Source organism: Centruroides sculpturatus, unplaced genomic scaffold, assembly GCF_000671375.1.
Source record: "Centruroides sculpturatus isolate CEXI.00-Female unplaced genomic scaffold, Cexi_2.0 scaffold329, whole genome shotgun sequence".
Classification (NCBI taxonomy): domain Eukaryota; kingdom Metazoa; phylum Arthropoda; class Arachnida; order Scorpiones; family Buthidae; genus Centruroides; species Centruroides sculpturatus.
Window position 1 is genome coordinate 540,416 of NW_019384479.1, and position 26,056 is coordinate 566,471.

At 29.7% G+C, this 26,056-nt stretch overlaps 1 protein-coding gene and 1 pseudogene across 1 annotated transcript in view; one reads left to right on the plus strand and one right to left on the minus strand.

Annotated features, from left to right (window-relative positions):
• Positions 1-89: 89 nt before the first annotated feature.
• LOC111621401 lies at positions 90-1,993 on the plus strand (annotated as a pseudogene).
• Positions 1,994-8,731: 6,738 nt separating this feature from the next.
• Positions 8,732-26,056, minus strand: part of LOC111621408 (glycerol-3-phosphate phosphatase-like) — a 44,495-nt gene continuing 27,170 nt past the window's right edge. The window contains exons 5-7 of the mRNA XM_023363527.1: positions 20,654-20,713; positions 16,880-17,027; positions 8,732-8,880 (exon numbers count right to left, since the gene is read on the minus strand). Coding sequence (XP_023219295.1) covers positions 8,732-8,880; positions 16,880-17,027; positions 20,654-20,713 — 357 coding nt within the window. The remainder of the gene's footprint in view (positions 8,881-16,879; positions 17,028-20,653; positions 20,714-26,056) is intronic.

Sequence of the window (26,056 nt, forward strand, 5' to 3'; positions counted from 1 at the left end):
CCTAACACCAAAGACAAGCATGCAACTACGTGAATGAACTTTTCTTCCCAGTGTGCTTGCCTCGAACTGTGCGTGTTTTCTTACCCTAAATGGGTATCCTTCAGCCCTGGACAGCTTTTAGCATTAGCAACTGGCTCCATTCTGTCATCTGTCTTGTAAATATTTTGTGTAACTCCTGAATAATAATCTGTTTTGTACTTTTTACTACGTACACGTGGTCAGCATTCATCACCTGTTATGTTCATTGTCAATTATATAATATTGTCGGGTTCTTTAAATCTTAGTTGTACTTCCTTTATTGTCTGTTATAAGTTGTCGCGCCAACTACTTGTATATATTTTCTAGTATTTCCCTGTTAATGTATTCATTTGTTATATCACTGTATTTTGCTTATTGGTTTAATAAATGCAAGCGCTATGTGTTCTCAACTTTACCTGTCCCAACCTCATCCCCTATTCTTCATAACCCTCACTCTTCCTTCCGAACTTTCCAACCTCCAGGTCGTACCTTTGAGTGATACCTGGAGGACCTCCCCTCCTTCAATTAATAATAATAATAATAATATGCTTTGTGAAGTGTGGGTCCATAACAACTGTTCAGTGTTATTTTTGTCGACAATATGGTGTTGAACCACCTACTGCCCAGAGCATTGGGCGATGGTATGAACAATTCCAAGACACGGATTTTCTGTGTAAACGGAAATCCACTGGTCTTCCCTGTGTGTCAGATGAAGACGTGGAGCGCATCCAGCTGAGTTTCACGTGTAGCCAACAAAAATCCATTTGCCATGCCAGTTGAGAACTAAACATTTCCACATCATCTGTCTGGTGTATTTTGAGGTATTGTTTGATTATGAAACTGCACAGGATTCAATTAATGCAACAGGATTCAATTAAGCTCTTCAAACAGATGACAAACACAGCTGTGTCAACTTTTATGAATTCATCCTCAACAAGGAGGCAGATGATGACAATTTTGTAGGACACTTAATGTTTACTGATGAGGCTGCTTTTCATTTAAGTGGGAAGGTAAACCACCATAATGTTAGAATATGGGTACAGAGCATCAAATTGTACAGCATGAGAGAGACTCGCCCAAATTTAATGTTTTTTGTGAAATTTCTCAGGAAAGGTGTATGACCATACACCTTTTTCTTTTTAGAGAACACTGTTATGGGAATAACATGTGCTTGAAAACTGGCTTTTTCCAGAGTTAAAGACCAGTTTGAATGACTTCATTTTCCAGCAGAATGGGGCACCATCACACTGGAACCTGGAAGTTTGAGAATTTTTGAATACAGAGATTCCCCAATGATGGATCAGCCATATGAGACCTAATGATTCAGCTTTACATAACTGGCCTCCTAGGTCACTGAACTTCACTGTTCACAATTTTTTCTTGTCGGGGTTCATAAAAGACTCCATTTATGTGCCTCCTCTTCCAGCTACAATAGTTGAACTGTGAAACTGCATAACAGCAGTGGTGGCAGCAGTGGATCCAGACATGCTCATAAAAGTTTGGGAAAAATTTCAGTACTATTTGGACATATGTCATGCATCCAAAGGGGGTGGCATATTGAGCACGTATGATTTAGCATGTAAAAAAAACTTGAAGATTAGCTCGGTAATATAAAATTGATTTTAAGTGTGTATCTTCATTACTTTTCATAATATAATCATTTTAAATCTGATGATTCTTTTTGAAACATCCTATGCTATATAACAAATTATTCTTCTCTGATGATGAATTAAATGATAGCCTACATACAAATTGAATTTGCTAATATACTGGATGATTGTAATTAAAGTATCCTTATTATTCAATGCTGTCTAGAGAGATGCATTGGACTGCTAAATACTGTAACCAATTTAATGCAGCATTTTGAGGCATGCGAAAAACATTTTTGTAAAAAAATTAATACCAAATGATGATACCACCATGTACTTTTGGCACTACCAGAACATAAAAGCAATTTCCATTGCATAAACACACACAATTAAGTTCTAGGTATAGAAGAAGTGACCATGACTGTTGAATATGGTTCTTTTTGGAAACAGTGGCCTTCACCTTGCTCAAATGCGTATCTTTTCTGAAGCAGCTTTATGAAAACAATAGCAGTGCTGCAACTGCACTTTGTTAATTTCACTGTCATAACTTTTGCTAAGGACAGTTGACACAGGAGAATGATTACTTGATTCAAGAAAATTGGATATCTGGGAGTTTGACCCAACTGAAGGTGAAACCTATCAATTTAAAAGGCCTTGTTAAATTTTATCACAGCATTATTGAACAGTCAATCAATAATGTTGCAGATTCCAATAGTGCATGTGCAGTGTCATGGCAATTACATATATCTTATGACATAATATGAAAGGTACTGAGAAAGTGCTGCATTGTTATCCATATAAGATTAACTAAAACCAACAATTGTTTGCTGTCAACAGAGAAACTCACCTTAGACTTACTTTTGCAATGACCTTTCTTACCAGAATAGAATTAGATGTGTTGTGGCATGAAAAATCACATAGAGTGACAAGGCACAATTTAACCTTAGTGAAACCAAGAACACCCATAACAGTCACATTTGGGCTATGAAAAATCCTTGTTTTCCAGCTGATTCCACTATTCTCATCTGAAGGTATAGTCTAATGTGAATTCACAACTACGTTTATCCTTGGACTATTCATGAAAGAAGCTAGTTCCAATGGGCCAGTGACATACTCTGACAGTCAAGATATCCTGAGAGATATTTAATGCTTTGTCAATGTTGAAGTTGGGGTATGACAAATGTTCAAGACACTTGTCATACCCCAACCACTTTTGTGTAAGATGGAACATCTTCATATATCTAATGCTATGTATAGGAATTTCTGTGACATTTCACCAATAATAGTGATTAGTCACTTTGCTAATATGGTCACTTTGATTACCAGCTGGTCACTTTGCTCTCTAGATCTGGTTATGGAGACACTTAAATAGTCTGGTTTATCAAGGACATGGCGTAAATTCGATAGCCTCAAAAGACAGTATCACAATGAAAAGCATCACAGAGAATCAATTACGAGTAAGTATAAAATGCTTTGTTCATCACCTTCACATTTGACATCATCATTAGGGTAGTGCTTAAAATAGGGAAAAATAAATAAATCACTTTTTTGTGGTCCTACCCTCCAAGAACTATTCCAACTGGTCTGAAATTACTACAGAAGAAATTTGAACTTGATATATACATTTGAACTTAATATTTACAGGTAGCTTAATTAATGACCACAAAGTTTATAAAAAGAGCGATTTATGACAAATGAAAACATACAAGACCTGTTTTGGTAAACCAGACTTGTTTCACTTTTGGACAATTACAGACAAATTAAATAGTCATGTAGAGTCTACAATATTCAAAAACTTGATGGATTACAAACCAAAATGCAACAAAAATATTTTTAAACATCACAATTCATAAAATTTGAAATTTTCAGTACTATGTTCAATGTAACTTTATCAGTTTATTTTGGTAGAGGCAGAGTGTGTCTCTTTCTTGCTGTCTGGATAATCTGCCTCCAGCTGTTCTCTCACTAGTTACCCAGTCTCCTTTACAGCTTGCATCTTCTTCAGTATCTGTGCTGCTGCTGCCGCTTGAGGATATTAGGTCTGTTATTTCTTCACCACTTCTCTTCAAGTCTTCTATGTTTTCTGTTAAGCATCTGTTCTTGTCTTTGTGCTGATCATTTCTCCTTTGCAGCTAATTTTGCATCCACACCTGCCATTGACCCTTTACATCCTTTCTCATGTTGAGCTAACAAGAACTCATGATCCTCTGGAATTTTTATCATTTCAACTGCTCTAAGATGAGATATGTCAAAAAGTTCTAGTTTACTAACAAATTCAGCCTCATTTGTATGCTGTGTTACAGATTGTCGCCCCTTGTTTTTCTTTAGCAAATGCCATTCTTCAAATGTTCGTTCTAGTTTAGTTATGCAGTTTCTTGGATCATCATTGGGATCCTTGCCATTTCATGTAAAAACAAACCAAGAGCCTGACATAAGGATGGCAACTTGTTGCCAGTTAATTCAGTTACCGTTGAACCAAAGAGGTACACTTCAGTTTTAGATCTAGTTGCTGTTGCCACCATATTTAATAACTTTGCCAAAATGAACAAAAATGTATCATGTGATTTGCTTCAGCAGTTTCTGGATTATATAGTCCAGGGATGGTGAACCTATGGCACTAAAGAAAATTTTGATGGCACACACAAAAAATATGATTTTTTTTATTAATCATAATGAAATTTTATTTTATAAATTATAAAAATGAATTAGAATTCAACAATCCATANCATGATTATTATTACAAGGAATTCCTTAATTATTGTTTTTACAAAAAATTATTTTTGGAAGAAATAAAATTTCTCAATTTGAGAATATTTTAAACATATTTTGTGGCAAATTTATTCTGCCAATCTGGAAATCACTATCCAAACTAAAATGATATTTAATGATGGGATAAATATTAACAATAAGAAATACGGCAGTTATTTTGAAAGAAAAATTAGCAGATATCTGTACATTTTGTTCAAAAGATTGTGAATCTAAAAAACAATATAAGACATTCCATAAAGACACATTAATAATATTGATTGACTATGCTTATTTTGAAATCAAATTTTAAATAAAAAAACTTTGTTATTGCAGACTGTTTTTTTTTTTAATTTAGTAGTAAATGGGTGGTTAATACTGAAGAGAAGGATTAATAAGCAGGTATTGTTTTTATTCATGTTATTAAGAAAATGATCTGATGATAATTATTGATTCAGTTTAACCTTTCAACAGTGGACTAGTCAGGTATGGTTCTATCTCAAAGTAGTGGAGAATAAACGTGGAAAATGTTTAAAGTATTTTTCTTCACATTTTTTCTCATTACCTTTTTGGGAAAAGATTTTGTAAACAGTTATGTCTAGTAAGGAAAAGTCTTTTTTTATTGTTACATAATTCATTTTTTAGGTAAATTTTTTTCTCAGTAGTTTTTGGCGATATCCCCAAAAGAATTTAACACATATATCCATCCCTCACCACTGCCACACAATCGCCCTGGACGGATATATCCATTCTTCACTATTAAGTGGTTAACCTTTGTGATATAACTAATAAATTTAAATCAATGTAATGTTTTTATTACATTTCAATATAGCAATATGTTTACTTTCAAAGTATGTATTTTTAACTTTAGGAGGCATGTATGTTCCTTAAGGTTTAATACAGTAGAGCAGGGATGACAAACCTATGGCATGCATGCCATAGATGGCACAAAAGAAAATTTTGATGGCACACACAAAAAAATATGATTTTTTAATTAATCATATCAAAATTTTATTTTACAAATTATAAAAATGAATCAGAATTCAACAATTCATATTTTAAAAATAATTTATGATTTAAATTTATAGTACTGAATATCTACCAACTATAAAATATCATTTTGTGGTATGATTGATGCTGTGGTCATGTGCATTAATTTGCTTCATCATGAAAACAGATTGCATTGCCAATGAGCCATTATTCTTTGTAATTCCAAGTGTTTGTATGTCTCATTTTAAAACTTTAATCATTGACACATTAAATATAACTATTTACAAACACTACGGTTTTAGTTTAAGGGAATTATTGCATTTATGATTTAAAATTATAGTACTGAATATCTACCAACTATAAAATATCATTTTGTGGTATGATCAATGCTCATCTGTGGTCATGTGCATTAATTTGCTCCGTAATGAAAACAGACTGCATTGCCAATGAGCCATTATTCTTTGTAATTCCAAGTGTTTGTGTGTGTCATTTTAAAACTTTAATCATTGAGACATTAAATATAACTATTTACAAACACTACGGTTTATTTTAAGGTAATTATTGCATTTATAAATACATATATTTTAAATTTAAACATAATTTTTTAAGTTATTTTTTTTAATAATTTCTTATTATGGTTAGTTCAATGAAAAAATCAAAATTATCAGAAACAGCTAGTAGCAGAGAATTTCAAACTTGGTGGATTGATAGGTACGGCATGATTAATAAGGACATTAAAGCTATTTGCATTTTATGTTCAGGAATGGTGGTTTGTAGATCATCATCAGTAAAGCAACATTATGAAACCAACTACAAATCTCTTCTCAATCGAAGTGAAGAAGATCAAAAGGAGTATATATCACGTGTTTTCAAAAATAAAAATGCCCAAGCTACGTCCTTAATGAAATATATTGGAACTCAATCAAACACTACTGCTGCTAGTTATCAAGCTTCAAAAGCTATTGCTCAATATAGGAAAACTTTTAATGAAGGTGATTTTTTAAAGGAGGCTTGGTTGCAATGTGCACCCTATTTATTTGAAGATTTCGAAAATAAAGAAAAAAATTATCCTAAGAATTAAAGATGTACCATTAGCTAGGAATACAGTGAAAGAGAGAATTTTCAGAATGGCAGAAAATGTAAGCTTTCAACAACAAATAGATAAAAAAATCTTGCAATTTTATTTCCATTTGCCTTGATGAGTCCATCAACGTACAGTCGACCCCCTATAACGTGGTAGATACGTTCCACTTTTTATGAAATTCATGTTTTATGAGTCCTTAAATACATGAGCCAATCATACACCGGCATGTATGCAGTTTACGGACTATGGCTGTTTGAAAAGTTTTCTTCCATAAAATTAATCGATTCTAGACTAATTTGACTCAACATTTCCAAAACACACATTATTTTTTGGAAATAATCCATATAAACTATGCTATAAACAAAAAATTGTAGGATTACTTACCGAGTGTGCACCGTTCGACAACGCCATTGCTTAAGCTTGTTATCGTCGTGGAGCGGCGCATCGAATGGCGGGCGCGTGTTTCCTGATAAATTATTTTTCTGCAAAAAATTTGCTGAACTTTGGAGACATCATTAATATAAATATAATTTTTATGCACGTTAAATAATAAATGGTTTTTAGTAGGTCTGCTGCTCGTTTAAACTCAACGGTTTGTGCAATATCTGCTATTGGTCTAGACTTGACCAATCCTGTCGCAACACAAGTCGGCGATGACATTTTACGAGTTTCTTTTAGCATCTTTATACGAATACAGTCGCAATTTTTGGCCACGATATATGAATCCGCATTATATGAACCCGTTTTATAGAAGGGTCTACTGTAACAGGTTAAGCTCGTTTAGCAATTTTTGTATGTTAAAGAAGAATTTATAAGTTTATCAACACTAACAACAACAACAACAAAAGGAGTAGACATTTGTAATGCAGTTATAGATGCATTGGGCAAAAAAAGAAATATGTACGTCCAAAATTGTATCAGTAACAACTGACAGTGCTTGCAGCATTATTGGGCATTCAATTCTTGGTTTCCATTGCATTATTCACCAGCAAGTGTTGTGCGCCAAAACAGGTTTGAAAATTTTGGATGATATTATGAGTTTGGTGACAAAATTAGTCAATTTTATATCAGCAAGGGCTCTAAATAAAAGAAAATTTCAGGAATTGTTAAATGAGGTAAACTCATCATACAATAGTTTATTTTTGTACAATAATGTACTGTGGTTAAGCTGTGGAAATGTTTTGCAAAGATTTGTAGATTGTTTGGAGGAAATTAGATTATTTCTAAATAATGAGATTATTATTGAATAATACAGTTAATTAATGGATGTAGAATGGCTAGCAAAACTATCTTTTTTACTTATTTATGTTCTCACTTAAAAGTGAGTTAAATATCAAACTACAAGGTGTTAATAAAACAATCATTATAACGTTTGACTCAATCAAAGCATTCAAAGTCAAATTACAAGTTTTTAATTGCAACATTCTTTCAAATTCATATAAACATTTTTCGAATACAAAAAAGTTTTTTCTGATATTGAAAGTCATGAAAAATCAAATCAAGAATTTTCAGTGATAATTCAATCCCTGATCCAAGAATTTTCTGCAAGATTTATGCAGTTTAGACAATTTGAAGAAACTTCAAAATTTATTTTATATCCTGATAAAATACCATTTGATAAATTAAATTTAAAACTCTTTGATTGATTAAGTTTGCATGACAAAGAAATGCAATTAATTGATTTTCAGTCAAGCTCCATATGGAACCAAAAATTTGCTGATTTAGGTAAAGATTTGGAAGCAATTGAAAATAATCAATTATTGGGTATAATAAATAAAAGTGCTGAAGATGAAACTAATTACATGGAATGCAATTCCTGAAACTTTCAATTGCTTAATTAAAAACATTAGCAAAAGCAATTTTATCAATATTTTAATTGATGTGGGCATGTGAGTTGCTATTTTCTGAAATGAATTTTATAAAAAATAAATTTAGAAATAGGATGATGGACGAATCAAGCTCTTTATGTATATTTTTAAAAATAAAGTGTAATCAAGCAGATNAAAATAACAAAGTATAATCCAGATATAAAATCCTTATCATCTAATATGCAGCAACAAAAATCACATTAAAAAAACAAATGTTTATGTGTATTTTGTAAAACATTTAAATTATCCTTAATAAATTATAACAGATGGTATGATTCTAAAAATTAAGTATTATTAACTGAACTAAATAATTTTCTTGAAAAAATAAATATCTCAATTCATTTATCTTTTTATATAATATATACATATTTATTTCCATTTATCCAGAAAACTAATTACAGAAAAATTTCTTTATTTGAATAATTATTTAACTTAACTTACCTATCACCAATCATAAGACATCTGCTAGGATTAATATTAGGATGTTGTATTTTTATTGTTTCAAACATATATTTATTTGGTTTTCCTAATACAATTGGATTTCTTCCAGTAACAGTTTTAATTGCTGTCACAAAAGTACCAGTACCTAAAAATATTTTTAAAAAAAATTATTATATAATAAACTTAAGTGAACACACAATGTTACTCAAATAAGAACAAAATATTAATTTAATTATTATATTTATGATTTAAACATGTTTGTATGAAAACTGATTAATACATTGATAAGTAGCTTTCAAAGATTATAAATTGAGTATTTTATAATTATCCTCATTTAGCAATTGCAAATTAAGAATTTCTTTACACAGATTTTTAAATTTTTAGGAAATTAATAAAACATATAAACAAATTAAAATATCAATGTTTTTGAGAGAGACTATGTATTTACTTTTAAAAAGTTTTCAATTTCATTGAGAAGTAAATTTATATGAAGTAATATTACAGTAGTGTCTTGTTTTACCTGGGATTGATATTCATGGATTTAGGTTTATGCAAATGACAAATGATAAGTCAAAGATGGTGAATGTTTTTTAATCAGAAGGCCACATCCTCTTTCAGAAAGAATCTATAAGGCTGAAAAATTTACTGCAGGTTGCATAAATATACACATTTAGTATACATGCATCAACAATATATATAAATTGTACTTAAATAAAGATCTTTAATGAAAGAGAATGGAAAACATAGCTTTATAACTAATAAGATTAATTTTGTTGTCATGAATTTTATTATTTTAATTTTATCAGGCTGCACTACAAGCAACAAAATGCTGCAGGTTTCCCATACATGGATTTGGTTATCCTTCTCCAAGTGTCAATGAATCCACCTCTTAATTCAGCAACAAAATTTTTCTAGCTTCCAACAGTTGATGGCCAGATGGCCAAGGCAGTTAAAGCATCAGTCTACTGCTCTGGAGACCTGGGGTTAAATCTGGTGAACAACTCCTAGAAATTTTTCACGGGGCAGCCTTTCCCAGACACTTTGGGATACAGTCCTTACTCCTAACTAGTGACCAAATGGATAAAACCACTAAACACTAGTAGTTGGTTGCAGGTTTGTACCTCTACAATAGTCTGCCACTTGCAGTTTCCCAGATTTTCTTCATATATCTAATATCTAAACAGGGGCTAGTTTCCAGTAGATATCCTCCTTGGCATATTACAAAAATGTTATGTTGCCTTATTCCATCAATCCTATCTAAATCAGTTCCTCAAGACCTGGTCACTCCCATTGTAAACCTGGCCAAACTCATAATGGGTAAGGAAAAAATCTTAGTGCCCACAAGACAGAAGAGTTTAAAAAAAATTCAACATTTGAAGTATAGAAAACTACTGAATGCTACTTAATGTGATGAATAAGAATCTTGGTTTTCATGTATTCTTCTCACAGTGTACTTTATACAGATCAGAATAGTAAATTTTGTACTGAAATTTTGTATATTCAGAAATATCAGACTGAAATATTATTCATTATAGTAAAAACAGAAATAAAACAGTAATATCTGAAAAAATTCAATAGTAGAGATAACAGAGACTTATCACATTGCTACTGGTAACATTAAAATAAAACTTCTATCATCAGAATGCAACTTTATTACTGGTATGCATTTTGGTACAAAAGACCCTCATCAGCCATACATAAAAATATTTATGTATCTATAAAAAAATATATTTTGTTCACAATTAAAACTGTTTTTTAAAATTTTTTCTGGTTTGTTTTAAAATGTTGATTGTAATTGTTGTCAGTTTCTCTACATATTTGTTTTCAACAGGTTAGTTTCTAGAATTTTTTTTTAAATGGAATTGTATAATGCCTACCTCCTTTGTACCTACATAATGTTTACTGCTCATACCGTTATAGAATTTTGTTTTGTTTAGCACAGTTTTATGTATAATAATTTTCTATATTAATACCAATTGAAGAGGGACTATTTCCAATACTCTGAAATGCATTTTGGTTATTTATGTGATATTAGTCATACTCATGTAGTCATTTTTTTACTGTACACCCTTTTTGTTTAATTAAAGGATCTACATTTATTCCTGAGTGTTTGTGTTTATTATCACTGGTGTAATAAGCCCTTATTATTATCTACCTCATATTAGTAGATATTTAATTCAATTTAATTATACCAAGGGCTAAAAGCAATCTTTGTAGTAATTTCATTTGTAATCTTCTTTCTGAAATGTGATGTGCACGCATAATTCAAAAATATGAAACTAACACAGAAGAAACATTGAACATACAGTCACATATGGCTTCAGATAATTTGTTGCTTAGTATGATCCAAATTTGAAACATTTCTCAATGCATTTCCATTATGAACTTGTCATACAAGTTAGGAAATCTCTTTCTGTACAAACAGTAAAATTTGTTGCACAATAATTTTAATATAAAAAATTGGTGCATGTAATACAAATTACAGAATTGTGTTATTTCAGAAATGCATAAATTTTAAATTGTCTGTTAACTCTATATTATCAAGATATTTAGAGATGTAAACAAATTGGTAAAATATTTTTATGCATTACTTAATAAAGTGATTTTTGCAAAATTTTTTGTTGATATCAGTAAATTCATTGACACAAATAAACTTTAAAAATTTAAAACAATGAAATTAAGTGTTTTCATAAACCGGTTTAGTTTTGCTTTATTAAATCCAAAATTGTATTACAGTCACACATACACAAAGTACTTCTCATAGAAAATAAGGTTGAAATAAATAAAAAGTAATAGTATTCTGACAGTTATGCATCAATTGATGCTATTGTCAATCTAAGACAATTAAATATTTAAAAACTAAACCAACATCATTGCATGGAAATTGCTTAGATCCACGAATGTTTAGGAAATATTTTGCATAATTGTATTTAATTTGTGACAAGATAAGAAGCAGACTAGATTCTGAATGAATTTGATTCTTGTTTTAAATAATAATCTTCAATAGGTGGAGAAGGAGTATAATTATTGGTTAATCTACATGGTAGGCACCAAAAGTTTCTGGCTTAACTATGTTTTGGATGTTACAGATATAAAACAATGATATCATTTTTCAATATTGTCTCCTTGCAGTTCAAAACACTTATTACATCTAGAAATTAGCATTTCAATAGCCTTGGAAAAAGAGTCCACAGTTTTATCTGCAAAATGCTCATAAACTGCCTCCTGCAACTTCTCGTCATTTTTTCGAAGGTCTTTTTTGAGTTTTGGAAACAGATGATAATCACTAGGAACCAGGTACAGGCTGTAGGGTGGATGGTCAAGCTCCTCAAACCCACACTCCTTCACAACAGCCATGGCAATGGCAGCTGTGTGCACTGGTGTATTGTCCTACAAGAGGTGAACATGATGCAAATTAATGAACAAATCTAACTAAATGAATGTTTCCAGGCAACTTATGCAAATTGACAGAAAAAACTGTTTTATTAGTCCACATACAGATGATGCTATCTGATACTATTATTATTTTATTCCTATCATGTCTAAAATATAGTTAGGCCAGAAACATTTGTCTCCTACCTCACATTTTAATTGAGATAATATCTAAAAAAGTTATTATAAAAGTCAAAATAAAAAATTTGAAGTTTCATTTCTTAGGATTTAAGAAATTGTTTTATTTTTTATTTTTTCAGTATATTAATTTATTTAATATACTGAAATAAAGAAAAGTTGGGGCAAGACAAGACAACAAAAAAGTTTAAAGCATAACTTTTGAACTGAATAAAATAATTTTAAAATCTTTGTGCCAAAAATGACATCATTACACACTCAATTACAGAGTGCAAACATTTATGAGTCAGTTTGGAAAAATAGCTTCAAATGAGAACATATTGAGAGAGCGAGAGAGAGAGATAAAAATGTATGAAAATAAAACAAACCACTCAAAATAAATTGTTGGTGGAGCACTTTTGTTTAGCTGAAGGCCACAGCAAATCAACTGTATATATTATTATTATTTTGTAGTAGTATGAAATATCTGGAACATAGAAAAGAAGGCCAGGAAGTGAAGTAAAGCCAGTTGTTATAAATGCTAAAAACTAAAGAACATTGTGACAAATGTTTGACAACAAAGAAGCAGTCAGCCAGATGGAGGCAGCTAAAAATTTGATTGTCATTGAACATATATAAGTAAGACACTTAAGATGGGTCTAAAGAAAAAAAAGAACAAGAAGATCCCAGAATACACTGCTGTAAAAATTGTTGAAATCAAAATGTAATATAGATAGTTCATAAGAAATTTTGAATGATGAGAAGTACTTTTGTCTCTCTGGCACACAAATGTCAAGAAATTAAAATTACTATACAAGCAATGAAAATCAAGCACCTCCAGAGTGAAGTACAAATTTAAGAAGAAATTAAAAGCAAAAGTCATGTTGTGTATTGTCATTTCATCAGCAGATGTTTGATGTTTTGAAGCCATTTTTTAAGAAGGTATCTCTTGCAATTGATGCTGTCACATACCTAAATGAATCTACAGAAAATTCTAATCCTTTATCTTAACAAGCATCATCAAAATGATGGTTTCATCTTTGGCCTGACAAAGCTTTGTCTCACTACACAAATTCAACCGTGGAGTTCTTCAAAGCCAAAAACATTCCTTTTGTACCAAAGAACATAATCTGTTAAATCTGCCACAATGCTGGTAAATTGAGGATTTCTTTGGGATACTTGGCACAAATAATATGCAAGGAAGGTTGCCAAGCAAAAAATATACAACTGATCTGAGTAATGAGACTTTCACTTAAAAAATTCACACAGACTATCCAAAGGAGTTGTGGGTCTATCAAAACAAACTTATGGCATGCTGCTGACCATTGGCCATATGATAGTGTTCATTAATTCTATACTATTGTAAATGAAATTTATTTTAAAATGATATATAATATTTAATAGTTACTTCAATTTTTCAATAAAATATTATGCTTTAAAAACAATCCACATCATTTAGTCTCCCTCCATTAATAAGTTATATAATATAATTACATTCACTCAGTGTTTGGAGAATCTTTTATTAGAGGAAAGCTTCTGCAAAATTATATACAAATACTGTTTTTAAATACCAGGAATCAAAATAGTTGCTTCACAGAGAATCTTTTTGTTTAAAATATTCTTTCTGTGAATAAATATGCAAATATTTGTAATATCAACCTAAACAAGTTAACTTGGTAAGCATGATAGAGGTATTTTCTCAAACTTCTTCAACTGATTTCCAAGGTGTCTTCACATATCCAAGACTGTTGGATATGTGAAGACACTTTAGTATTTTTCAAATGTATTGGGTTGAACCGAAAGTTCGGGTATTTACATAATCGCTCATCTGCGGCACCTCTATCAATAGGGTTCACATTAAATTAAAAGTGATGGAGCAGAATATTGAGCAACTGGAACAAACCAGCATGATGTCTGCTGATTTCTGGATATGCAAAACTCAGCACTCAATGTTATCTCAAAAATTTGTAGAAGTAATGACTGATTACAATAAAACACAAACAGATTACAGAGAGAGATGCAAAGCTCATATTCAAAGACAGTTGGAAATCAGTTGACGTTTGTGAAAATACCTCTATCATGCTTACCAAGTTAACTTGTTTAGGCTGACATTATGAATATTTGCATATTTATTACATAAGTTTAATTACAGATATTTTTTAAAATTTTGTTATCTTTTAAGAAAAAAAAAAACATTAAAATGAAAGATAAGAAGGTGCATTTTCGACATCTCATGCTCTATTATTTCTGAAAAGGAAAAAATGTGACAAAAACTCAAAAAAGATATGTGCTCTATATGGGGAGGATGAAGTTACTGATCAAACATGTCAGAAATGATTTTCAAAATTCAGGGAGTGAGATTTTTCTCTCGAAGATACACCTCAGTCAGGATGGCCTTCAACCATAGAAGATGAGTCCATAATGGCTTTAATTCAAAATGATCGGCATAAAACAACATGAGAGATAGCCGACATCTTAAAAATATCTCAAACATCTGTTGTCAGACATTTGGCTAGCCTTGGATACCCTTTCCGTTATGATATTTGGGTTCCCATCAATTAAGTGAGTGAAACCTTATTGAGCGTGTTTCTGTATGTGATTCACTTTTAAAATGCAATGAAGACAATCCCTTTTTAAAGTGATTAATAACAGGTGATGAAAAATGGATCTTTACAACAATATGCAATGCAAGAAATCTTGGAGTAAGCCAGGTGATCCTCAAGTGCTGCAACCTAAAGCTGGTTTGCATCCCAGAAAAGTAATGATTTCAGTTTGGTGGGACCGGAAAGGGGTTCTTTATTATGAGCTTTTACCCAACAACCAAACAATTAATTCCATTAAATATTGTCTCCAACTGGATGAACTAAAGGCTGCAGTGCATCAAAAACATCCAGAACTTGCAAATCAATGGGGAGCCATCTTGATAATGCAAGATCGCATATACATTTAAACATGTGCCAAAAACAACTTCTAGACTTAACTGGAATGTTTTGAGTCACCCTGCATATTCTCCAGATATTGCTCCTTCAGACTATCATCTTTTTCGTTCATTGCAGAATAATTTAAATGGTATAGAATTTCAATCTTTAAAAAGTATCAAAAATTACATTGATAATTTCTTCAATCAGAAACCAACCCAAATCTACACAGATGGAATTATGAAACTACTCGTCAGGTGGCATAAGGTTATCGAACAGATGGATAAATACATTGTGGATTAAAGGTTTTTATTTATTTCAAAATAATATATTTTAATCTTTACCTAATATTATAAACAAGTATACAAAAATTTAAATTTCCTTTCCGACTTGTGGAGGATTATTGACCTCTTAACTCTAAAACATTTAATAAAAATGAAGTAGAATCAAAAATTAAAGGAAAAAAAACAAACCAGTTTCCAGCAGAGAAACACTTTTTTATAACTGTAAACTTTCCTCCAAATCCATTTCACCAGCTAGACTGGCCTCCTCAGTAGGGTTAATTAAAGTACACAATACAACATTCATCTTTAATATGTCTCTCTCTCTGTTCCTGTAGTTTTTTCAACCTTCCCTCCAAATCCATCTTTCTTAAAAATATATATAATGTTAAAAAAAATTCTAAAAAACAATGGAGTCAGAAGTTATTACTAATCTTTACCTAATTGTACTATAAGTTCTGACTCCATTGTTTATTAAAATTTTATTTTTTACAGTATATTTTATTTCTTTCTAAAAACCGAACAAACTTTCGGTTCAACCCAATATATATATTTTTAAAGATAGATACTATATTAATAAAAATTACACTTTTATAAATAAATATTTAAATATTTTATTAATAATACATATCAAATTGGTAAGTGCAAAGAAAATAATAACCAAATAATAGTAACTACAAAGAAAATATGCAGTCAAAAATAATAGCTGTGGCTATTATTCAATAAAACCAATAAGCAACAAATATATAATTTACAGGCTTTTATAACAATATCATGCTTATTGTTCCTCTATCAAAGAAATTACTTAATCCAAGTGTTCTTGCTGAAATTATTGGACTACATTTTAGATAATGTTGATAATTAATTATTAATTAATTTGACTACAGGTATTATAATATAATTAACTTAATTTAAAAATGTCTGGAAGAAAAGAATTGACCTGAAGTGGAGCTCAAAACATATGTGCAGCAAGCAGGAGTTGCAGGTTTGATTACCACTCCAGTCCTGAATTAAATTAATTTATAATTATTAAAATTAATAGGAGATAGTGATTTAACCACCTACCTATAGTTGAATTAATAAATAATTAACATAACCCAATAATTTCAGCAAGACTGTTTGGCAAGAAGTTGCTGTTTATATAAAAAATTACTTATTTTATTACTTACAGTAGCAAAAACAAATGTTCTTTATATATATCTCAAAATAAATTTAATATTAGACAGATGATAAATCTTAAAATATTCTAATTAACAGTAAATAAATGCTATTTGTTATTAACAAATTGAGAGAATCTCATAAAAAGATATTATTTTATAAAAATTGTATGTAAAAATTCTTTTATTAAATAAAATCTAAAATTAAAAAAAAACTATTATTATTATTGTTTATTTACCTGGTATAATCAAGTCAGTACTTGAAGGAAATTGTTCATCAGTATTAGTGGCTATAAATAAACAATCAGGATTTTTTAAATAACTTGCTGCTTTTATCATTTTTGGATAACTGATATGTTCATCAAAACCAACAACAACTGCTCCAACCTATTTATAAATTAATCATTACATTTTATTAATACTGTGCTTATTTTATAATTTATGGCTTCAAATAAAATTTGATATTTAACAAAATTTCAATAGCATCTAAATTATATTTTCAGAAAATTAAAACATATTCAATTAAAACACAGTTTTTTTTTCTAATTTTCCAAGATGAGATCAGAAAGATCAGACTAATGATTCAGTAATATCTTTGTATTCATGGAAAATAATGAAAAATGTGATTGATCCAGAGGATCAATTACATTTTTCATTATTTTCCATGAGATTTACAGATTTTTTTATATTGATTTAATACTTATCATCATGCTGTTTATGTTATGTTACTTGTAAACTCACAAAAGTTATAACTGACAACGTATGTATTCAGGTAAATTATGTATCTTTATTCATATTCTACAGTATTGGAGATTGTTAGACCATTGCAAGAGACCATCCAAAACATGTCTTAATGTACTTGAGAATAGAAAATTAGATTTTTAATTCATAATATAAAAGTGCTAAAGCAAAAATTTTTACCTTCAATAATTCTTCAGCATGTGTAAATACATGCTGAAGAATTCTTCAGCAATTGAATCTATTAGAGATCATAAGTATGACAGTTTATGCTGAAGAATCTTTAGTTACCTATCCATTATTTTTGCTAAAATTCATTTCTGATTTAAATAAAAGTTTTACATAATTTTACACAATTTTATTTACATTTACACAATTACAAAACAGTTTTACAAAGTTTTACACAACAAAAAATTTTTTAAACTACGTATTAATTTATGATATAGTGAAAAATAAACTATAAAATTGCACATTTAGTTACTAGTTGGTATGATAAACTCTCATTATAGATATTTATTATTTTTAATTTTGTGAATTGTGATAAAAAGGGCTAAAGGCTTTACATAATTTAAATATTTCATGTTTAAATAAGTATGTGAAATTAAACCTATATGTAATAATATAAAATAAAAATCACTACCTTAATCCTAGCAATGTATTCATTAAAATTATTATTTTTTATTTTATAGTAACACTTTTCCTAGTATAATACCATCATTTTGGATATATGTAATAGTAAAAAATCTTTGATACTAAGCAGTTTCAAGAAAATATTCACTTTCAATTTTAATCTTTTGGTTTTATTTGCTCTAATGCAAACATTCTTAATTGTGGATGATTTAGTGGTTACATTCTTCCTAACAACTGTTTATTAGAGGTGGGTAGTTCCAGGGTGAAGCCATTCCAATCTCAGTACTACTAGGAATAGTTCCAAACCAAGTGTCTTGACAGTTTTGGTCAGAATTATTAATGCATTCTTCATTTTGTACTTTTATGAATACAGTTTTTCATATGAACTCTATCTGGATTTGTACTTGAGTAAATGGAAATGTTGCACGAATTTTTAAGAATAATCAAATTTGTTTACAGTATCTTAAATTTATAAAAATATTTTAAAAATTTATAGTTTTATTACAGTTCATAATTATTTGTTTTATTAGAAACTAGCAGATATGTTCAGTATTGCCCAGCCAAACAGTAAGATGGTTAAACATTAAAATGAAAACCACATTACAAATTTGGTTATTTTAGTCTACCATTATGTTTATCTTGAAGTATTAAGATCATCAAATTGGGGATAAGAGGAGTATTTTGTGCAAAAATTTGGGTGCAGATCAGACAAAAGGTTTAGGAGATAATTAATATGGGGGATGATATCAGGAGGATTAAAGTGTCCAGGTTTCATGATAGTCTATATTTTCCTGAGTCTGAGTTAAGCAATAATAATTTAGAGGAGATTGTCTCTATCTGTTCTTAGATTTTTGGTGAAACATTCTAATTATATATATAAAACTGATAAGAGACATTTAATAAATATACAAAAAATATAAATACAACATTTTACACAAAGACTAAAAACCTTCGCCATTGTTTGTCTTCTGTCGTTCACACCATCAGCAGTCCATTAAAATTTACGAACAGTACAGAGACAACCTTCCTTTTTAGGCTACTGCCTCCACAATAAAATATGCAAAGTATGGTAAAGCATCCTCTGGTGCTCTTGCCACCAGAGGACGCTTTACCATACTTTGCATACTTTATTGTGGAGGCAGTAGCCTAAAAAGGAAGGTCGTCTCCATACTGTTTGTATATTTTAATGGACTGCAGAAGACAAATGATGGCAAAGATTTTTACTCTGTGTGAAAAACATTGTATTTATATTTTTTGTATATTTATTAAATGTAAATTACCATCAGCCATGTTTTATTTATACTTTTTTTTACTGATAAGAGACAGTCTAGTCCAACAGACTAAGCAATTCTGACAGAATGTAATAGTTCCAAGAAACTGTCTAGCCTAATGTGTTTATCAGAACAGTTCCTCGCTCATATCTGTTTCTGGAACTGAAATTGTTGGGAACTGGATTATCACTTCTATGGAATAAGCACTACCTATCCCATAGCTGTTTTGAGTTCAAATCTCAATTTTTTTACAAGAATTTTTTAAAATTTCATTTTCATTTCTGAAGGAAAGGCAAGTGCATTTTTCCATCATCAATTTATTTTTGCCTTTTTTTTTTACTAATTTACTTATGAAATAAAAATTAGTAAATACATATTTCTACACCCATAATTGAATTTAATAATAGTTGTACACATTGATTATCCATATTCAAAGAAAACTCAAATTTATCTGCAGACAACATTAGCTAGCAACTTGAAATGAAATATTTGTGATTATCTCACACTCAAATGAAAATTGCAAGGAGTAGGCCTATATCTGATTTCCATTTACAAGTCAGTAAGTTTTAACACAACTGCAACATCTACAACTCCAAATTAAATAGAATGTTTTCAATTCCCTTTAATTTGTGGTTAGTGTTTATTTACTCTATTGAAAACGTCTGTATTTTTGGGAAGTATACTTACTGGAAGTCAAATGAGAGGGCAATTAAAATAGATCAAGAGAATAAAAATACATGAATAAATTGCTTAAAAAAGTGAAAATAAAGGATTCAGTAATAAAAAATTGTAACCAATCTTCCCCAAAATTTAATATAAATAAAATTTTTAAAATTTCTCGAAAACTTTAAGATTTGAACCCAGAACAGCGATAGGATACACACTTTTAGGCTGGAACATAACCACTATGCCATCTACTCTCATGAAAAAGTTTGCACTAGAACATATAAATTGATAGCTTAATGTTAGTTCCTTTTCACTCTAAACTGCTTAGGATCAGTATTTTAATATGTTGCCACTTCCTTTAAGTCTTTTGGTATGTCTTGTTATAAAGAACTGTCATGACCAAATTTTTTTTATTAAAAGTGAAATCTGATAATGGAAGAAAGAAGACTGTCAATGTAATTTTAAATTATAAAATAATTCCTCATTATGTTTATTTGGATATACCATGTTTTTGTCTTCAAACATAAAAGATGTTATGAATGGAAGATCGAAAATGTTTTGCTTATTAAAAGTTAAATTCTAAACAAGATGTAATTTTATTACTGTATACTTATTAAGAAATTAAGTTTAAATGTCTTAAATAATTTAGAACTTAAGATTTTATAAATGGGTTTTAAATATGAAATGGTAATAAATTGAAAAATTTACCTTAGGATCAATTCTAAGATTTTTCACCCATTCTATCCAATCATTAGATATCGGATCTGGCTGGAAAAAGATTAGCAAATTTAATCAGAATTAATTTTTAAATTTTAAAGTTTATTATATTAAGTAGTAATTTATTAAATAAATAGTTGCAATTAATTCTATTGAACTCATTATTTTGTTAAATCATTACAGAATAAATTTATGATAATGACAATTAAAATGCACATTATTTTTTATTGTAAAGCACACATTTAATACAGATGACAATTTTTTGATAAAGATTTCTCTTAGCATATCTTTTGTTTTGCATATTTTTGATTTTGGAATTATTTTTGAATTCCAATAACCAGTGACACACTTGCATCAAAATGAGAAATAATAATTTTGCAGTCAAAAATAGAAACTAAAAACAAATGTAGATCCAAACACAATGCATATTACTTAACAAAATTTCATTAAAGATGTGTATTGTTCTTAATCTATTAATTTTAAGTCAAACAAAAAGTAATATTTTTAAATCAGAAGTCTATTTTTTTTTTTTACTCTCACACATTTTTAGAGATTTGCTCTTCTCCATTGTTAGATTTTTGAAACTTTTTCAACTTTTTGTTTTAATTAAAACAAACATAATTTTACAGTATAATTTTTATTAAGAACATCTTTTACTGTTTGACTATACTTTCCTCCAAAATTATTTAAATCAAAACCATCAGAACACTCAAGCAACCATGCATTTTGTTTATAAGAAAACCATTAGACCATTGTGAAAAAAATCAATTAGAATTTTGATTAACTTCATATGCTATTTATAAGAAATCAATTTTGTATTTGTAAGAAAAAAAACTTTTTAATTATAAAGTTTTAATATATCCTTATGTAAGTGAATTTCATTTACAAATAAACTCTAGAAAGTGCTCTAAAAATAATAAATCATTTTTAGAAATCAATTTTTATTCTTATTACAAAGTCAGAAGTCAAAGTCAGTGTACAGAAGTCAAACCTCACTATTAGTTCTTTCCTAAAGAACATTTCACACTAGAAAGGGTTGAGTCTAATTTTTAAAATCAAGACTTAGATGTTTTTTAGGACTACATATACCATTGTTAGTGTTCTTATAAAAAATGGAACCCAAGTGTTGACAACACATTTCAATGCTTCTTTTTTTGATCATTGAAAAAATTTTAAGTTATTTCCATGTATAACTCTTGGGATATTCATGGAAACACTGGTGGTACAAATTGAAGATGTTCAACAGCTAAATAAGAGCCATCTTTTGCTATATCTTTTCTTTCAAACTGTTCTAAAAATTATTTAATAAACATTAAATTATTATGATTATTAATTTCAATAAGAGATGGTGCCTAATGTCTATCTCTGATATCAAATTACTTAATATCTAATTATTAATAATAGCAAAAAATAGCCTGATTAATTATGGCAATTGTTTGGTTTACTATTAATACATCAGGCTGTCATAAAAAAATTAGCAACAAATTGAACCTTAAAGGAAATTCCAGGATAATCTATTGTAAATTCTAACATTTTCAATTTTAACAGGAAATCTTTCTCTAAATTGGAATGCAGAAATGGAACGTTTTTAAGAATTATTTTTAAAATGTATAAATGAGAATTTTTTAACTAATCCTCTCAAAGAAAAAAAATTTTTAAATAATTTAAATTGATAAAATCAAATTTAAAATCTCTTCAAAATAATTTTTTCAATTTAACTGTTCCCTTTGATATAAGGATTGCCAGGCATAAGATACTTGTCCTTCTTTGAAATTAATGCAATGGTTGCTCTTTTCAGATTTGAATATTTTGAGAACTTCCAGTTTCCTTATTTGGTTGACATGCTTAGATTGTTGTATGATAGAAGCTTGGTCTAGATGGGCTTGAATGTCATTGTCTGCGGCATACCTGGCTATGGCAATGTTGTATTTTCCTTTACTGATATCATACTTGTGTTCAACCAGCCTTACTTTGAGTGATCGTGTAATGGCACCGATGTACTCAAGATCAGGATGGAATCTATTGTCTCTCACGTAATCTTATAAATGCCAGGAACCCTAAGCATGTATGAGAATAAGAAGTTATATACCTACAAGAAAGGTTAGAAAGAAATCTCACGCATAACTACTGCAAGAAATTAGATTGGATCATCAAAAAACAACAACGAAATATAGGTGTACAACTTCACCCACAATTGATTGTTTGGGACAACATATCGCTCCCATCCTTCCTCCTCGATGCCTTCAAATGTGGACCATGTTTGCACCCAAACTGAGGTATTGCTACCATGAAGACATAGTGCCAAACATTGAAAAGCTCATTGTCAGCATGGATGAATGACAAAGAACTTTATTGATGGAAAACGGCTTTCCAGATAAAATCCTTTAAGGAGAGGAGCCAGAAAGAAATGCAATGGAAACTTCTGTAGGAGAGCAAAAACTGGATGTCAGACAATATTTATATATATATATAGCTGAAACAAAATTCATAAATTGATTCTTATATAGTCCTTATATCCTTTATATAGGTATACTTCAGTTAACGTTCACCTCTGGTAATGAAGCAGTAATTTCCAGTCCCATGTAAAGTAAAAATATTCAAATTTCAAGATTAATGCCCAGAAGTCATCCAATTGCAAAATGACAGCAACTCGTCATATATTCCAAGATACAAATGTGTGTATTTTAACAATTTCGTGCATTATCGAAGTAATTTTGTCATTGTTTACACTTTGTAAGATGTGTTTGAATGTGATATAATGAAATAAATGAAGTATGAAAAAAAGAATAAGTTGTACTAAAAGAAGAAAATAACATTCAATAGATTAGAAATGAAGTTATCTAGATACCTCAATCAATAGGCTTTGAAAATGTGGACAAAGAGGATGTATGAAATTTATTAAATGCAAAAGATAATAGTTTTTCAGTGGAAGATTTATAAATACTTGTTAACAACAAAGAAGAAAGAGAGACAATGACAAAATTAACTTAAAGAAGTCTTTACTGAAAAAGCATTAACCACCAACGATTTAAATAGATGTTTGAATGACATTGAAAATGATCATAATTTAAGAAGTATTATTATTGTTAAGCAATCAGTGTTAATTGAACAAATCTGTACATGTAATTGTTAAATGAACAAGAAAAATAAGCATAAACAATCAACTTTAGTTAACTGCACAACACACCATAATGATAAAATACGACTTCCATCAACCATCACTCAAATGTTAATTGTATTCACACCAACTAATGGTTGATGGGAGTCTTATTTTATAATCAACTTTAGATTCCTATTTTAAAATGTCATTTTATACTTATTTGGAATGTAATGTTGACTTTTTATTTAATAAAGCTTTTCTTTTTTCAACAAAATCCTCATTTTCTTTACGTAAGAACATATCCCTATTAAGATCTCAGTATTTTTACCTCTGAGAAGGAAGATTTGTTTAACAAAGTAATTTTGTGGAATGCATTCTCTTCGTTAATCAAGGTATGACTGTTTATGCAAAATAAACATGGTATATGGCAAAACATCAATGCCAGGAGGTCACAGCAGTGACTCTCCACCAAGTAAAAAAGTCACCGACTATATATCTATATATATAGGAATCAATCACAGTTGTCAATTTTCATGGTAGATTTCTCTGCCCTGCAAATACCCAAAGTAATTCCAAATATCTCATTCAAAATAAACTTGCTTTCTGAAGGAGTGTGCAAAATTTAAAGATTTTCTGTAATGTATGTGATTGCTGAAATACAAGCAATCAAAAAGTGCAAAAATTGCTAAAACAAAATCATATTTTCTTCTCCTTTTTCTTCATCCAGTTCTGCAGGTGCTTGTATAGAAAGATTACTGGGTCTAGAAACCCAGTAATCTTTCTGGGTTTTCAAATTTTAAACTTAAGTCTTTCTTGTTATCAGTGAGGTGAGGTGCTGAAGAAACTTCTGAGTCAATAGGTCAATGTTTATGGGAGCTCCCCCATAAAGTTAATTCAATTTTACAACTTAATTTTACATTTATAAAGATAAAATTGCATGGAAATGAATGAATTTTATTCAAAATGTTACTCAGAATTACAAAAGTTCAAATTTATGCAAATTAAAATTTTTTATAATCTTTCTAATTAGCATATCAAAAGCGTTGGTCAGCAATGTGTTCACTCAGCACTTGGTGATCGAATTGTACATCATCATCTTATGTATTGACATAATAATACAATAATGAAACAAAAACAAAATTTATGACAATTAAGATGACAGTCAAAAATTTTCTTAGTAGTTTTCCTTTGGTAAAGATAAGCTTGGCACTTGGAGGCAAAATGTAGAAAAAAAATAATACAGGTAAAAATCTTGAAGGTATTGCTTCCAAGGGCCAAGCTTACCAAAGAAAAACTACTAAGAAAATTTTTGTCCGTCGTCTAAATTGTCATAAATTTTTACTTGGCACAATTATTGTACATCTTATACACCAGAAAACTGTCAGTGTTCTGTTTGTCATAATAAATCAACACATTTAAATTTATTATTTAAATCAAGTTAATTTAACTTTTTAAAAATTTATATTAATATGAAAATTTAAAATAATTCTTACACACAAATATTTTGTCATAAATTATTAAACAAACAATTTTTAAGCTACAGTAGAACCTCCATTATCCGGACCTCCATTATCCGGATTTTCGATTATCCGGATTGTCCAAAATAAACAAAAATTTTACGAATTTGCGGATTTGCACTTGGCGAATTACGATACTGTTTATGTACGTGATGGAATGATAACTTTTTTTGTTTCAACAACGTCTCACCCAGCACAGTGGTTGTAAACTCTTAAATATATTTTGCGTCGTAATAAAAATATAACTTGACATACGTATTTATAAATAATTTATTTTCAAATTACATCATTTCTATGACCAAGGGCGGCGTAAGGCATAGGTAACGTGGGCCACCGTCTATGCCTCGCGGTCCGAAGGGTCTCGCGTTTCGAAGGTTTATGCATTACTTAAAAGCCGCGAACGCGACGAAAAAATTTTACTCGTCATAAAACGATAAATAGTTTCTCAAATTTTTATTCATAAGAATGCAGTTTCAACTGCTTTTTATTTTATAAAATCCGTCTTCTTGCGCCACCAGAGGGCCTTTTAAACAATAGGTAGTCTGTTAGCGTTGGTCAATAATAGTCCAAATTCAATACAAACGTTTGTTTCTTGAAAATTTGATCACGGTTTAAATACAGTATTTACTTTTAATATTACCGATATGTCATCGAAAAGAAAACGTGTTGTATTATCATTAAAAGACAAATTAAAGTATTTGTTTCGATTATCCGGATTTTTCCTTATCCGGACTACCTTCATCCCCAATTAGTCCGGATAATCGAGGTTCTACTGTA